The sequence below is a fragment of the Perissodus microlepis genome, chromosome 17 (assembly GCF_051167445.1).
Source record: "Perissodus microlepis isolate ML-2025 ecotype Zambia chromosome 17, ASM5116744v1, whole genome shotgun sequence".
Lineage (NCBI taxonomy): Eukaryota > Metazoa > Chordata > Actinopteri > Cichliformes > Cichlidae > Perissodus > Perissodus microlepis.
In genome coordinates this window covers 25,018,620-25,034,956 of record NC_140477.1, presented here as the reverse complement: position 1 = coordinate 25,034,956, position 16,337 = coordinate 25,018,620, and the positions used below count along the sequence as shown (strand labels likewise).

At 43.1% G+C, this 16,337-nt stretch overlaps 1 protein-coding gene across 2 annotated transcripts in view; it reads left to right on the top strand.

Moving 5' to 3' along the window:
- Positions 1-1,226: 1,226 nt before the first annotated feature.
- The window catches only part of pik3r3b (phosphoinositide-3-kinase, regulatory subunit 3b (gamma)), a 176,102-nt gene continuing 160,991 nt past the window's right edge, over positions 1,227-16,337 (top strand). Inside the window, exons 1-2 of one of the 2 annotated variants that reach the window (XM_084909541.1) lie at positions 1,230-2,435; positions 2,566-2,903. In XM_084909541.1, coding sequence (XP_084765667.1) covers positions 2,663-2,903 — 241 coding nt within the window. In that variant the 5' untranslated portion in view covers positions 1,230-2,435; positions 2,566-2,662. Of the gene's footprint in view, positions 2,904-16,337 lie in introns of both variants that reach the window. The other variant, XM_084909540.1, reaches the window with a different exon arrangement.

Sequence of the window (16,337 nt, the reverse complement as noted above, 5' to 3'; positions counted from 1 at the left end):
TTTCTTCCTTCTTTATTACAGTGGGGCTTTTCCAGTATTACTGATGAAACTAAATAAAGCACACACACACACACACACACACACACACACACACACACACACACACACACATTGCTAAATAATTTTAAACCCTTATTTATTGTGCAGTGCTTGTGTTGTTACAGGCACTTATGCCACTGATTTCTCTGCAGAAGCTGTGCTGCTTTCAGACTGTGTTATGTATTTAAACTCCTGCTGGTAGCATACCAGTAGCTGGTCATATGGGGCCAACACTACCCATTTCATGTAAATCAGTTTGATAAATTAGCTAGACTGATACGTTCCGAGTTGACTTATCAAGCTGATAAGTGACAATGTGTGTGTGTGTGTGTGTGTGTGTGTGTGTGTGTGTTTGGGGTAAAAGGGAGCCACTGCTGAAGAAAAAGGCCCACCTATGGTATATGGTAAAAGCATAGAACTCTCAATACAAGTAATTTTGTTCGTTTGCACTCTAAATATTAGGGGAGAGGGGCGTGTTCCGCCTCATGGTTAAACCATTCTCATGTTTAAAGAATAGATTTACTTTATATCTCCTTCAGAACGGGATAGAGGCAAGTAGAATATATCAAATGCACTATCCCATCCAAAACCAAACCCCAAGAACAAAGCAGGTAAAATGGCAAAACTAAACCAGTTTTTAAAATCAACCATACATATGTGCACGTGTGTTTGCATGTGTGCATAACATACACATACACACACACGCACTTTTCTATCGTCCTATTTTGCTGACCTCTGCAGGAATAATCTGTCCTCTTGCAGTATGGAGTGCTCTCCATCTCTACACTGGAAATGTGTGCACCTGATGACGCAGCAATCTCTGGCTCTCTATTGCTGCGTCATTTGTGCATCAGACTACAAACAAAGCTGCGCTGCCGTTCTCCATCACGCATGCCTCTATCTTCTGTTTTACTTATTCATTCATTCCTAAAATGCGAACTCGGCATTCGGACACCTGCAGACTCGCACTGGAGGTCCCACAGTTGTTACATAATTCATGTTTTTTGGCATCTTCACAATTCCCATCTAATCTTAATTCTCAGTAACATTATAACGACAGACGCAAAAAAAACAAAAACAAAAACAAAACAAAACCTATATGGGATTCGTTATTTTGCTGCAGCTGCTGCGTCTGTGCGCCGCACCGACCCGTCCCGTCTCGGCCGCTCACTGGCATATTTTACAAGGCGGAGGAGGGCTTTACTGACATCAGCACTGCCGCTCTCTACTACACAGAGCAGGCTGCCTGTCTTCTGACCAGCTAACGCCATCAACTTATCTTCCAGTCGGGGCTTTGATTATTTGGGTCGCTCTGTGGGTTTTCAGGTACTGGCGAAGCTTAACAGTTCGCGCACCGAGCCATCAGTGGAAGGGGAGAGTTCCTCTGTGCAGTTTCAGTGGTGAGTTTGGGGCGTGTTTGTGGGAAGCCGACAGCAGGGCAGACTAGAACATGGCGAACTTCATATTCGCCTAGTCATGCTTCTTGTACCAGGTAATATTTAGGGTCCATCAGCCTGCAAACAGAATGGTGTGAGATATGCGTTTTATTTAAAATATTATTACATTTTGATTATTTTTTATTTATTCAAACTGACCCTCAGGCAGATACTGTATTTTTTTTTTTTTTATTATTTCTCTAGTGCAAAAAACATGCGTCAATATATTCTTGGTTTAAAATTCTAACAGGCTGGATTGAAGACAGTACATTTGTTGACAATCTAACTCCATTTTAAGTTTGTAGGAGTGTCAGTCTGCGTCAGATGGTTACGTAGACAAGAAAGTAGAGGCAGCAGGATCTCATATAGAAGAGTGCACACAGAGGCACTCTGTAAAGAAAGCCAAATTCTGCAGTGCAGTGGATTTCCTCAGGTGTGTGTGTATGTGTGTGAGTGTGTATATGTGTGTGGCTTCCAAGTAGACTGATTACCATCAGGAGAAAATATCTACACTCTGGGATTTCATCTAAAGGTCCGGCAAAAGTTGGACACCCTTCAGTTTCCAGACTGCCTGGTGTCCCGAAACAATCTTGTCTTTTGTCTTTTCAAATCACAGGCACTGTGTGTTGGGTAATCTGCCTTTCTGAATATTTGGATTGTAAAAGCACGCAAGCCTCAGACTGGGTCCCTGTGACTGACAGGTGAATTACTGTGGATTTTTAAGGAACTGTGTGGATATCCAAATCAGGAAAGAGCAGCCGACTGTTCAGTTCACCACAATTGAGGAAGTTTTGGATAAAGAACTTTGGACCTTTTCTTTAAGGGGTTATGGGTCCAATTGCACCTCAGGGATAGGATTTTTAACAGATTTATTTCAATTGGTTCATCTCAGTGAGCATGGCAGTCTCAGGTGGCAGCCCATGATTCCCAGGTTTAGAGCGAGAACCAGTTTCACCTCAGGTATTCTGAATTAACTGAGTTTTCATTTAGTACTATTTAATTTCACTTTTAATACAAAAAATCTCAGGTGACATCAATAGGTTTAGCTTTGTACCTTCCTGTGAACTCTTGTTGCTATGGCATCTCACAGCTTCCAGTACCGGGCGCTTTTTGAATATGAGCGTGAGCATGGGGATGATATCAGTCTCCAGCCAGGCGACCTGCTCACTGTTCTGAAGGCCACACTGATGACAGCAGTGGGGCTGGAGTACCAGGAGGGGGATGAGCGGAGTCCCAAAGGTTGGTTGCATGGGATTAATGAGAGGACCAAGGAGAAGGGAAACTTTCCAGGGACATTTGTAGAGTATGTTGGGGTGGTCACAGTTGGCCCTGCTGTGGATAAATCCTGGTCCCGACCTGTACCCCCAACTCCAGGGGGGCAAGAGACAATGGTGGGACCTCAGCCTCCTGGAGGAGCTGCTGCTTTTGGTAAGTTCAGTTTGAGTTTGCATCGATGACATCAACTTGATTCTTGGGTTTTCTGTTGAAATCTTTTTATTGGCTTATCAGTTGGAACGTAATATAACAGAGCTCAAGCAACAGAAGAAAACCAGACCACTTTCTCAGTTTTATTAACAAGGTTGCCAATGATACCACCACACATGGGTAGTGTTTGGATTTGGTTGACACTACAAGACCCAAAAGGCGCTAACCAGGGGTGAAAGTGGAGAGAGTGATCATTTATAGAAAAACATCAAGAGGGTTTTTGTTTGCTGCAGCCTGGTATTGCTTTAGGAGAAAATGTGAAAACCAATGTATACTTTAAAACTCTACAGATATCGTTTATCCTGCTCATTCTTGTCCAGTTACAGCCTAAGTAGAATCTGCTTTTTTGTAGAATTCAACTGGCTAAATTGATAAAGAGAAGTCAAACTCAAAGCCACAGGAACAGTACAGGCCAGCTGATTATAGCCTGTCTTGTTTTTGATTGAGTCATTTCAACCCTCTGCATCACTGCACCACACCAAATCCCACTTTAACCTGTAGCGCTAAATTGGCAATGAGGTTTTGGCAAACATTTTTAAAGAACAGATAAAGAAGAAAAATGTGGTACGAAATACTAGATGTTGGACTGGTAAAGTATGTTTGGCATAGTGAAATTAGATGCCACAGTACAAACAAGACAAAATATACAAAATCAAATACTACTGCAGCCATCAAAGTCTTGTGTTAAAGTCCTTCAAAAAATAAACCAAAAGAACATCTATTTAAAACTCTGCATAGATTGGAAGACAATTTACAGTTGGGGATGATCTGAAAGTAATGTTGATTAAAATGCCTATCCTTTGTTTGGACTCATGTTCTTGATAATCCCTTGAGTAGGGAAAACTGGGTAGTTTTAGGTTCCTCCTGGTTCAATTTGAGGCCAGAAAAGCAATTGAAGTACAAATTACTGAAAATGAAAAATTCTACCATCAAATGGGACAGTTACTTTCAGTTTTCACATCTTGTGTTTCTAAGGCTCAGGGTGAGAGGTTGCTAGTGGGTCATATATGATTCTTGAACAGTTTTACAAAACACTAAAACTTTCGTCCAGATAATTATAGTTGCATGATGTTACTGATGTTATTTGTTACTACTGCAAGCATGCGTCCTGCATGCATGCACATATAAGAATCGTGTAAGACCTAAACATTTATCAGCAGTTTGCAAAAAACAGTAATTTGTTAAGTGCAACTGTGTGTGAGCTTGCAAATCATTTGTTTGTAATGAACTGTGAAAATGGCATTGAGCAAGTGTAGGTCCAGACTGCATAGTGCAGTGGTGTTAATAACCTCTATTATTTCACAATGCATTGCATATGAGCAGGAAAATATATTTTGTATTTTTGTTAGCAGTAACCTCATTTTCAACTAATTCTATATATTCATTCCATTAGACTGGGTTGCATTTGTTCAGATTTTTTTTGCTGAGCTTCATCCTTCAGCTGTAGTCCAGCTAGACTTGTCTTAAACCTGTTCTGTGTAAATTCTACCAGACCCAAGTAGCTTCTCTTTCTCTGTCAGCTATGTCAATACTTGATAAAATGTGTTAGTCGTGATGGAATGCATTTTCTGGAAGCTAATATGATTTCATTGAAGTTTTCTGCATCTTTTATTTTGTTAGATAACTGATTAATTCCTATGAACATATTTTGGACAGTTATAACTGTTTTGAGTTTTCCATTAGTTGAGCCTTATTTTAATGGTCATGCTATGTTATGCTACCAATGATTAATTATGATTACTTCTCCATCCTACATTCATCATTGCATACATGCACTACTTTGCATTTGGTGATTCATTCCCTGACTCTGATTCCAGATAGAAGACTGACTTAATACTTAGAACTAATGTGCTCGCTATGTGTATCCAGTGTAAGTGGATTTTTTTTTATGGTTTATTTAGGATTGAGCACAAACATGCAGTAATGAGGACTACAGGGACTTGAGCCTAAAAATCTGAAAAGCACTGGGAAACAGACCTGCCCTACATAAAAAAGCTATTATGAGCCCTGCAGGCTTTGTTTTATAGAGGGTTGGGTGGTTAGCTCCATTTTAGTCTTGGCTGTCTGATGCATAGTTTGTTCAGATCTGCTGTGTTTATGGCTTTTTATTTGCTAAACAGGTCAGATGCAAAACAATGGTTTCTCCTTGCCTTCCTCTGCTGATTCCTGGCTGCTTTTAATTGTCTGCTTGCTGATTCTTTTATGAGTCTTAGTCTTACAAAAGTAACATTCATGTTGTTCTCGTCTTGAGTACCTGTAAATGTGTTGGTCATGTCCATCTACCCCTGCTCTTTACAATGATCAATGATGATGATATGGTGCCTGTAACATCCTTCAGCATTACCAGAATGGTGGTGGGTTAGTGAAGGTCTGGGGAGGAATATCCATGAGCACAGACCTTTACAGGCTAGACAGTGGCACCCTGACCCTTGGGAATTGGGATGAAATTCTTGGACTCACTGTTAGACCCTACACTAGTGCACGGTGGTGTGCGACAGTTGTGAGAGTAAGGAGACACATCCCGGAGGATGAAGGAATTTATACCATTGATTGCCCACCACCCCTTCACACACACACACACACACACACACACACACATACACATACAAACACACGCAGACACAATTGCCTGACCTAAATCCAATAGAACACCTCTAGGACATTATGTTTAGAACACAAGCAGTTTGGGGGGGTGGCTATACAAATATACAGTTTTGAGTTGATGCAATGAAATTTCGGCAAAAGAGACTAATCTGCTGCTCCTTATGTTTCTTCACTTTGATTTTTGGGGTGTTTCTGAATTCATCCCTCTGTATGTTGGTCATTCTCATTCCCATCAAACATCCTTTTGTTCATAACATATTACCCAGTCCCTTATGAGTATAGATCTCCAGCATGATTTTTTTCCCATTAAGATCTGATGTCTTTTTAAGAGGTGTATATTTTCCATTTTTCCTGGAGGGGGAGGGATGGGAACATTATTATGACAAATAGAGACAAGAGATAAGAAAAAAACGTTGAGGTCATCAGAGTTCACTCTGGAGCTCACAGACGTAATCACATGCTGCACTCTCCTCTGCTGTGATAAGGCAGCTCATGTCTTATCTGTAGATGAGCCCTATAGCATCCTATGCTCTGTTCCTCTCTTATGTAAATGAGGGATGCAGTTAGATGCAAACTAGAAGATTAGACATCGTCAGTTTGTTCAGAGGCTTTGATCAGAAGAATTTGGTCAAGTAGAGCAAATTTGACACAACACCCTCAGTTTCATCACCACAGCAAGATCTAAGAAAAACTTTGAAGGTTCATAGAGAGAAACACCCCCACATAGCAAGCAGGTCTGGCCCGGATCTGGTATCAAGCCGGCACTGCTGGCTGACTTCTGGCACGATAAGTCGTATGACATCCAGATATGGGCCAGGTCTGGCATAGATGGCACTGTCCATGCGATGACATGGCATATCTGGCCCAATTGTGGTTTGGTTTATGTGGCCCAGGCGCATAGAAAACAAGTCTGGCCCAGATCTGGCATCAAGCTGGCACTTCTGACTGACTGGTGTCATGGCAGGGTGTATGTCAACAGATGTGGGCCAGGTCTGGCAATGATGGCACTATTTATGTTCCTATTTTCCTACTTTAGTTAGAAGACCCAAATGCCATGTTACAATACTATACTACTATGGTGGCCAACGTTTCAAATGCAGGTTTGACAGGTTTGTGAGTGTACACTTTATCCAAAACCTAGTGAGGGTTTACTCAAGTTTACCACTAAGTGGCTGTGGCTCAGGAGGTAGAGCAGGTCACCTGCTGATCAGAAGGTTAGTGGTGTGATCCCTGGCTCCACCTGTCTGCATGTCAAGTATGAATGTAATCAGGAAGCACTCACTTTAGAGAAAGTGTGTGATTGGGGGAATGTGGCATATTGTATTGAGTAATCTGGGAGAGTACAAAAGCCCTATGCAAGAATCAGTTAATTCTCTGTCTGAGCAGAGTTTTGTCATCTTACTTTTGCACTATTATGCACATGTTCTTATTACATGGCTTGATTAAGGTACTCACTAGGCTGACATCTGGGGCCAGAGCTGAAACTGTTCTGGGCCAGCAGTGTGTCTGCAACTGGCCCGTGGCTGCACACACCTTACACATGGCCCACATACCACAAACAATGACGGCCCTTTGGTGGCCCAGATCTGGTTTGCCAGATGTGGACCACACATGGGCCAGCACAAGGCCAGTTGCAGACACTTTGCTGGGACTTTATTTTCATAGTACATTATCATTTGTAGTAGAGCACTGCATTCTCAAATTGCTGGCTTACTTGTGGTTCCTAGTGTATTTATTGTTGGAGTCTCTCTGTATTACTGTAGGGTGTTTACCTTAGAATATAAAGTGCCTTGAGTCAGTTGTTGTGATTTGGTTATATAAAGCAAGTTGATTCCTATTGAATTGAAGTTTTGTGTGCTGAAGCTGGCTGTTGTTCACAAAACTGGTTTCAGGAAACACATTTCAACAAATCTTTTTAAGAAGTATTTATTTTTACTGGCGAGAGAGCGAATTTATCTCAGCCTGTAACTCTTTGGTTTGAGAAAAAAAATACACCTTTTAAGCAACACAGTGATGCTTTGTTTGAATTTTTAATTTGTTGTAGTGCATTAGTTAGCTCCCTCTCCATCCATCCATTGAATGGGATATGATGTAGTGCAGCATGAGAGTTGTGCTGAAATGATCAGCATCTTAACTCTTTGAGGAGTAGACAGTTTGAAAGTTACTATTGTCTTCGCCTTTGGCCCTTGGTCAGTATGTCAGAATGTGTAATGTCGGTGTGTATCTAGTCAGCCCCACTCAACTGCGACCATCGATTCAGATGTGGGTCTCATAAAAGGTTTTATTCACAGGGTTTGGCTTCCTTTTCATCTTGTCTTTTGATTTTCCAAGTAGATATGTAGAAGGCATCAGGTGAGCCATCAGCTAATGTGGGCTGGGACTGAGATCATTTGATCTTCTGATATTGTGCAAATAGACAATCAGCACGAGAGTCCAGTCTTCCAGGAGGAAGGTTGATTATTATATGTGCAGCTCCTGAAATTGTTCAACCAATATTTCTTTTCTTTTTTTTAGAGCAGAAGTACTGTGAGTACTTTAACTGTAGGTATTTTACTGAATGACAGAACAGTGCTAAAATTTAAAGCACACAGAACAGAAGCAGGCTGGCTCATAAAAAGCTGGCAAGGAAATGATTGGAGTGGAATGATGATGTCATTGATATTGACAGTGTAAGAAAGAGGAAGTGATATAAAGAATAAGAACTAACAGCCTGATCATACAGGAAAAGCAAACAGTTGAGTGATTGCAGATCTTCTTCCTATAACTTACACATAAGCTTCATGAAGCTACACAGAAGCAGTCTGCAAAGCCCTACAATCACAGAGATGGAGCTGCTCATGGCTCAGTGAGGCTAGGAAAACGGTGTCCCAGGAAAACTGTTGTCAATAAGCTTTTATTTTACTCGGTATCTAATTGGGCTTAGAATTACTTTGTTTGCTCAATAATCTTCTCTTCCCCAAGCAAAGAACCATGACAGACCAGAGGCTGAAAACATTTTAATTAATTCTGTAGATAAAATCTAAATGGTGTTTTCCATACTGCTAGGAATAAAAAGCAGTCAAATTCAAACATGCAGATATTTATGTATCCAGTGGTCATTTGCTAATGTGAATTACATTCAATCGGTTCATTAAAGAGGTATTTCTGAAATTGTTAATGCATTTTTTTGATAATCTAATAATACTAATAATTGTTTTTTATTCATCCATAGCTTTATGGGTGGTTGTGTGGAAAGTTGTAGGTTCTTGGGTAGTATTTGATATTAGTCAGGCTAAAATAAAGATGAAGCAGAGCTTGACCTCACAGCTGGGAAGAAATACATTTGAAATAATTATTGTGAAAGTAGAACAGTCAAAGCCTGTTTCACAGCGCCACACTGCTTCAATTAAGTCCATAGCTTCACCTCCTCAGCTCTGCTTTTCAGGCCTGAAACTGTTCAACTGGCCTTCTCTACTCTGGATTTCACTCTTTATCGGCCCTGATTGGTTCTCCATAATCTGGACTCTGTCAGCTACGTTTCCGTTGCTGCTCAGACAAGGCAGAAATCTTCCTGGTTTTCCACGTATTCAGTCGCCAATTGAATTGAATTGAATTGAATCTTTATTTTAAACATGTTAAAAAATCATCAGTCTGACCTGCTGTGCTCTGGTTCAAAATCACATTTCATCCAGGCAGCAATTATTCATCTTTTATCTAACTACAGTCTTCAATATTTATTTATCAGCTAGCTATGGCATATGCTACAGCAGCCTTCATGTTAATATTAATTTTTGGCTCTCTTCCACAGGATGTCTTTTGTTCTCCCTTCGTCCCCTCACTCGAACCGGTCATGGCAGATGACCACCCCTTCCTGAGCCTAGTTTTTCTGGAGGTTTCTTCCTGTTAAAGGGGAGTTTTTCCTTCCCACAGTCGCCAAAGCACTTTTACATAGGGAGTCATATAATTGTTGGGGTTTTCTCTGTTGTATTATTGTAGGCTCTACCTTACAATATAAAGCACCTTGAGCCAACTGTTGTTGTGATAAGGCACTGTACAAGTAAAATAAAATTGAAAATAATAAAATGTTAAATTGTATGCAAACAATCCAGTGGGCCCCTGTATTGAGTTTACATTCATACATTTCTGTGGGTCAGAATGACGTCCTCTGTGGTTTTACGTAAAAGTGGTCAACTTTTTTTTTTTTGATCCCACACACCCCCAAATTTAGTATTTGATTAATAAGCCACTAAATGTGTCACGGTTCTGGGTCCGTTGGACCCAGTATTTTGAGTTTATTATGTTTTGGTTTAATTTTGCATCATGGATTGTTTTCTTGTTCTCTTGTGGTTGTGATGATGATTATTATTATTATTATTATTAGAGTTTCATGTTTCTGTTATCCATGTTTTAGGAATTGTGGTTTCATGTTTAGTTCAGGTTCCATGTGTCATTCTGTCTGTCTCTCAGTGTCAGGTCTGCGTCTTGGTGTAGTGTTCTCGTTCCCTGTTTTATTGTGAAGGTCTGCGTCTCATGTGAGTGTGTTCAGTTTTACCTCTGTCTCGTCTTGTTGATTATTCCCAGCTGTGTCCACCACCTGTGTGTAATTCCCCTGTGTTTCTCTGTGTGTATTTAAGTCGTGTCCTCGGTTATTGTAGTTGCTGGTCCGTCTGTGTATCCATCATGTGTCACCCGTGTGTTCCCCCTGCTGTCCATCGTCAATCTCCTCTGCTCGTTCTCATTCTTGTCCAGGTTTGTGCTCTGTAGTTTAGTTGTTTCCAGTCTAGTTTAGTTCGTGCTCCATTTGCTGTTTGTCCATATTTATTTTGTGTTCAATAAATCACCCGTACACCTTCACGACTGCCTGCGTTTGGATCCTCCTTTTCCTTTTCCACACGGCTCTTTTCACTCGCCGTGACAGTACGGACCAGCCAGATATGGATCCAGCAGCATTCACCCCACCCACGGAGCTTCGAAAGCTCATAACGGACTCAGTGTCAAAACTAATCAACCTGTGGCTCGAGCATGAGGGAGAAGCGTTTCTCTACGTTCTGGAAGTCAGGCTACAACAGCTTATTTCCGATTATCCCTGGCTGTTGGACTCACTGCACCCGCTCGTACAAAACTTCATTCTCCACGAACTACACCTCCACGCCCCCGCCGCTACTGCTCGCCCACTCGCTTCAACGGAGGACGTGCCGCCCGTACCGCCGGATGAGGAGTTACCCGGCCCGTCGGAGCCATCTCCACGGAGGAAGCGACGTTCGCGCCGCCGGCGCGGCACCCCACGTCAGAACGTCAGAGCAGCCGGCTGTGGTGAGTGAAAGGGACACTGTTGTTGACTCTGTTGCTTCTGTGACTGTAGTTTCTGGGGCAATTTTTTTGTGTTTCTACTGAGGATAACAATGATTTCTCACCCATGGCCATAGCTTCTAAGACTGCCTGTTCTGAACCCTCGTTCCATGTTTATGACTGTGTCCGCTCCATTGTCCCATCCTCACTTCCATCCCAGTCAAATGCCAGGCCTGTAACGCTGCCCTCAGTTCAGTCAGCGGCCGCGCTGCCCTCAGTTCCGTCAGCGGCCGCGCTGCCCTCAGTTCCGTCAGCGGCCGCGCTGCCCTCAGTTCCGTCAGCGGCCGCGCTGCCCTCAGTTCCGTCAGCGGCCGCGCTGCCCTCAGTTCCGTCAGCGGCCGCGCTGCCCTCCGTTCAGTCAGCGGCCGCGCTGCCCTCCGTTCAGTCAGCCATTCCACCTCTCATTACGACTCCACTGCCATTGTCTCCGCTACCTGTAGGTCAGTCTGTAGCCGCTTCGCTGCCTATTGCTCTGTCGCCACCAGTTCAGCTGTCTGCCCGCTCATTTACTCAGCCACCATCCTCACTGTCTCATTCAAAGCAGGGAACACACTTCACCACAATATCTGCTGGTTCTCTTAAGCTGGCCATATCAGAGACAGTTGCTCCCTCTAGGGCCTCCCCAGAGGCTGGGTGTCAGTCACCAGCCAACTCTGGACCCCTAGAGGTCAAGACGCCAGCGCCAGAAGCCTCACCGGAGAACTCACCAGAACAGTCTCAGCTCTCAGCACCCCCTGAGAGTTCAAGTGAGTTCACCCGTCCGCCTCCGTCCTCTGCTGGGTGTATTGGGGAACACTTTCAGCCCTCTGAGGACTGCATCCTACTGTTGCTGCCTGAGTCTAGCCACTGTGCTGCTCAGTCCCAGCCAGTGTCCACACTGGCAGAGGTCTCCGTACCTGCTGCTTCAGTGTCTGTTTCCACTGGAGGGCCAGAGGAGCCCGTCCAGTCTCAAGTCATGTTAGCTGGGGGTTCAGGTGAACCCAGCCAGCGTCCTGCCTCATCAGCTGGAGGGCCTGAGGAGCACATCCTGCCTCAAGTGTCGTCTGCTGGAGGGCCCGAGTCGCCCGGCCAGCTTCAAGCCAAGTCAGCTGGTGGGTCCGAGGAGCCCGCCCAGCTTCAAGCCAAGTCAGCTGGTGGGTCCGAGGAGCCCGCCCAGCTTCAAGCCAAGTCAGCTGGGGGTCCTGGAGGACCCAGCAAGCACATCCTCACGTCTGCTGACGGTCTGGGGAAGTTTGTTCAGCCATCACCTGCTGAATCGTCCCCTGTGACTTCTACACCGTTGCCTGCATCCACACCACCTCCTGCATCATCACCGCCTGCAGCATCACCACTGTCAGGTTCCGCAGCCGTCCCGCTGCCGTCAGGTTCCGCAGCCGTCCCGCTGCCGTCAGGTTCCGCAGCCGTCCCGCTGCCGTCAGGTCCAGCTTCAGCTCCGCCTTCGTCTGGTCCAGCTTCAGCTCCGCCTTCGTCTGGTCCAGCCTCGGTGCCTTCGCCCACGCCTGGTCCAGCCTCGGTGCCTTCGCCCACGCCTGGTCCAGCCTCGGTGCCTTCGCCCACGCCTGGTCCAGCCTCGGTGCCTTCGTCTGGTCCTGCCTCCGTGCCTTCGTCTGGTCCTGCCTCCGTGCCTTCGTCTGGTCCTGCCTCCGTGCCTTCGTCTGGTCCTGCCTCCGTGCCTTCGTCTGGTCCTGCGGTTGCCACACCGCCGTCAGAGCCAGCTCGACCTGTTCCGCTTCGCCTCTGCCGGCCGTTTTCCAGGCCTCTAAGTTGGCATCATGGCCTTCGGGGACGGCCTCCGGAAAGAGTTCGTCGCCGCCGCTGGCATCGCGGCCGACCTCCGGACCTGCTCAGTGGCCGCCACTGCCTTCCGAGTGGTCGGCCTCCTGATTGGTTTTGCCTGTGCCGCCGCCGTTGCCGTGTGCACGGTCGGCCTCCGGAAATGTTCGCCCGTCGCCGCCGTTGCTGTGTGCACGGTCGGCCCCCTGAACTATTCATGGACTCTTGTTGGGCTCTAGTGTGGTTTTGTTTTCGATGTGCTTTCCTGCGTTTTTGGTCTCTGGTGCTCCTTGTTTTTTTGTTTGGTCTCTGTATGTATATGGTTTTAATTTACAGAGCTGCAGGATTTTTAAAATGAAAATTAAAAAATAAATAAATAAAAATGAACCCCTTGGTGCTTCTAGTGTTAATCTCTTAAATGTAAGTAATAGTGCTTTCTTTAAATGCTGAATTCAATGACTTGCATATACGTTGTCTAATGAAAATGTATCAACTTCTTTAGTTTTGCTGTCATTTTGGGTTTAATAGCTTTAATTACATTTTTATAAAGAAAAAATGCCCTTCCAGTTTTCTATACAGGGTCAGTATTAGAGAGTGTATTCCATGCTGTCATGAGCCAAACCTTCACCTGTAAATCTTGCTCCTCCCTGAACCATGTGCGGCGACTCATGACCAGCTTTTATGTTTAAAACCCAATGAAGGCATGCAAATTGTTCTGACCTGCTTTGTCTCTTATATCCTCCCCATTCTCAGCATGTTTATGGAAGCCTATAAAATCACACGCAATTTTATGGCCTTCTCCTCCTCTCTGCATTTGAATACCCCCTAAAATGTCTTGATAAAATGGGGAACAGCTCATTTGACTGCTTCAATTTCAGTAACTGGAGGTGTTGTAAAAAATAATTTAAGCTGGGGCAGTAATGCATTTCAGCATTTGATGCATGGCATTAAAACAGCTCCAAGTTACAGCAGTAATATTAATGAGCAACTTCCAAAGGCTATTACAATGCATTATTCACACAGTGCATCTTTTCTTCATTTATTATTGATACTCAACGTTAGAATTTTATTAACATTCAGCAACAGAATATTTTAGAGCAGTCTGTGACTAATATCTGTTTTTCTACATTTGTCAGTGTGTATTGTTTATTTTGTCCTTTATCTTTCTTGAAACTTTAACAGTGAAAAAAGTGAGTGTGAATGCTTGTCTGTCTCTGTTAGCCCTGCATCAGATTGGCAATCTGTCCATTGTGAACCCTGCCTCTCGCCCTATGTAGCTGAGATAGCCTCCAGTCCCCCCCATTACGACTCTGATAATCAAATAGTAACTTAACTGGCAACGCTGAAAATGATTTCTTAGCAGTCATTTGTCAGCAGGCAACAGCAGGACACCAAAAACTGCTCCCTGATCTTAAAGGTTAATGAGCAAAGTGAATACTTCACTCCCTCCTCACACTTCACTCCCATTAGTGAGATACAGAGTTAAATGGACAGTACAACAAAAAGCCTTAAACAGCAAAATACTAGCATGACCTTCATACTATATCAGTTCACTTTGCAGCATCCAAACTCAACTGTAATGCAATAAAGTTAATGAGTCACGCATTCAGTGGTTCATATCAGACAGTTAATCAGATCTAGGCTTGTTTTGTTTTTTGTTTTCAAATGACAATCACACTAGGAAAAACTGCAGTTGGAGACCAATCACCTCCACTCATGACCAAAATTACTACTATGACCTACAATGAACCTGAGATTTGGTTGCCTTTGAAATAGTTGCTCCAAAGATGTGGACTCGGCCTACAACCACTAGCAGTCAGCTGCCATCTTCAAAGTCACTTTATGCCCATTAAGATGGACATAAAGTGGCAACAACATGGAGTCAGTCTGCTATCAGTAATTTTCTAACTGAATGTTGTCAAGCTGCCAGTTACATGCATCTGTTTTGTGATAACACAGTGATTAACTGTGAAAGTCAACAAAAGTAGGGAATTTTCTTTCCACAAATAGTGACATACACTATACTGTCAAAAATATTCACTCATCTGCCTTCACATGAATATGAACTTAAGTCACATCCCATTCTTAACCCATAGGGATATAACAGTACATACAACAGTAAGTGTACTTTTTATAAGGTTGGAGACACCTGCAATCAGCTGAGTCATGAAATGTTTCTCCCACTCAAAATGCTCCATCCAGATGAGATTTTATCTAATCTAAAATCTAACCCTTGATTGGTCACCAATTGCCTAGTAGATATTCATACTTTAAAATCATTTTTTTTCCTACAAGCAGCACTGCCTCACTGTCCTCATATATGCCCTGCACCAGCAGCATACACTTCTCTAATATTCATCACAAAAAATACAAATCTTTCTGACCTTTTCTATTTCTCCACCAAGACTCTCAAATCAGTCATTGCATCTGTAGTACTCTTTCTCAGCTGATTGTCACCTGTCTTCTTAACCTACCTTCAACAACTATTTGTCATACTTTCATGGTATGGCTCATCAACTTTATCCCTTTGAAAGAGTCAAAAGCTTTACTTTCCACTTCCTCCATGTAAAGGTTGACTATAATTGGTGACATGTTGGGAGCCCATGGCACATCCATGTTTTTGTCTATAAAAACCCTCGTTGTATTTAAAATATGTGGTGGTAAGGCCGAGGTCCAACAGTGTGCAAATCTGATCAGGGGTACAGCTGCTTCTGTTTTCCAAGCTGTCTAGCTATAGTCATTTTCTGACAGTCTATGGATGAAACCCTATGGTTTCATCCAGTGTAAGTTTCTGGACCATGTTGGTGAAGATGTCTGTACTTACTACTTACTTACTATAGTTCTGCACATCACCCTTGTTCTTGAAAATCATTCCCAGTACACTTGTACATTTCTCAGAGACCCTCTCACGCTCCAAAATTGTGTTAAACAGTCTGGTCAAAAAGTCCATTCTCCTTTCTCCTACACATCTCTATAACACCATATTTATGCAATCTGGGTGACTGTAACACTTCCTCCAAACTAATGCTCTGCTCTTCCATTTTCCTTTCTCTCTCATTTTCATTATTCATCAGCTCCTCAAAGTACTCCTTCCACCTTTCCAAAACACTGCCTTCATTAGTTAGCACATTTCCATTTCTGTCATTAATCACCCTAACTTCCCGCCTTTGTCAGCTATATTTTCTTTCTTTCTATTTTTTTCAACCAGCAGGAGTTGTCGTAACAGCAAGGATAGATCCTAACTTCATATTTATTACTTTGTGTGATTCAACAAATTAGATGATCCATATCCAGAAAAATTCTATGTAGGCTTAAAATGATGAACCTCAATCATAAACAGTAGATATGCACAAATTTATTTGTGACCCATCTATATTAGTGTTTCACACACAAATCTGGTCATAAATACGTTTAGCTTTTTTGAAATAGGTACAAACAAAATTAGAAGACCTCAAATAATCTGTATGAAGAAATTATTAGATAACAAATTATTAATAATAATTTAATCTTAAATGAAAGGCTTTCTATAGAGAGTGGAGAGTAACGTTCTGTAGAGACAGTCTAATGTTTTATTAATGAAAGAACTCACAGATGAGACATATTTACAGTCTAGGCACTAGTTTTAGTTATTCCACTTTCTTTCTTCTCCTGTGTTTCTGAGGAGTTTTTTCC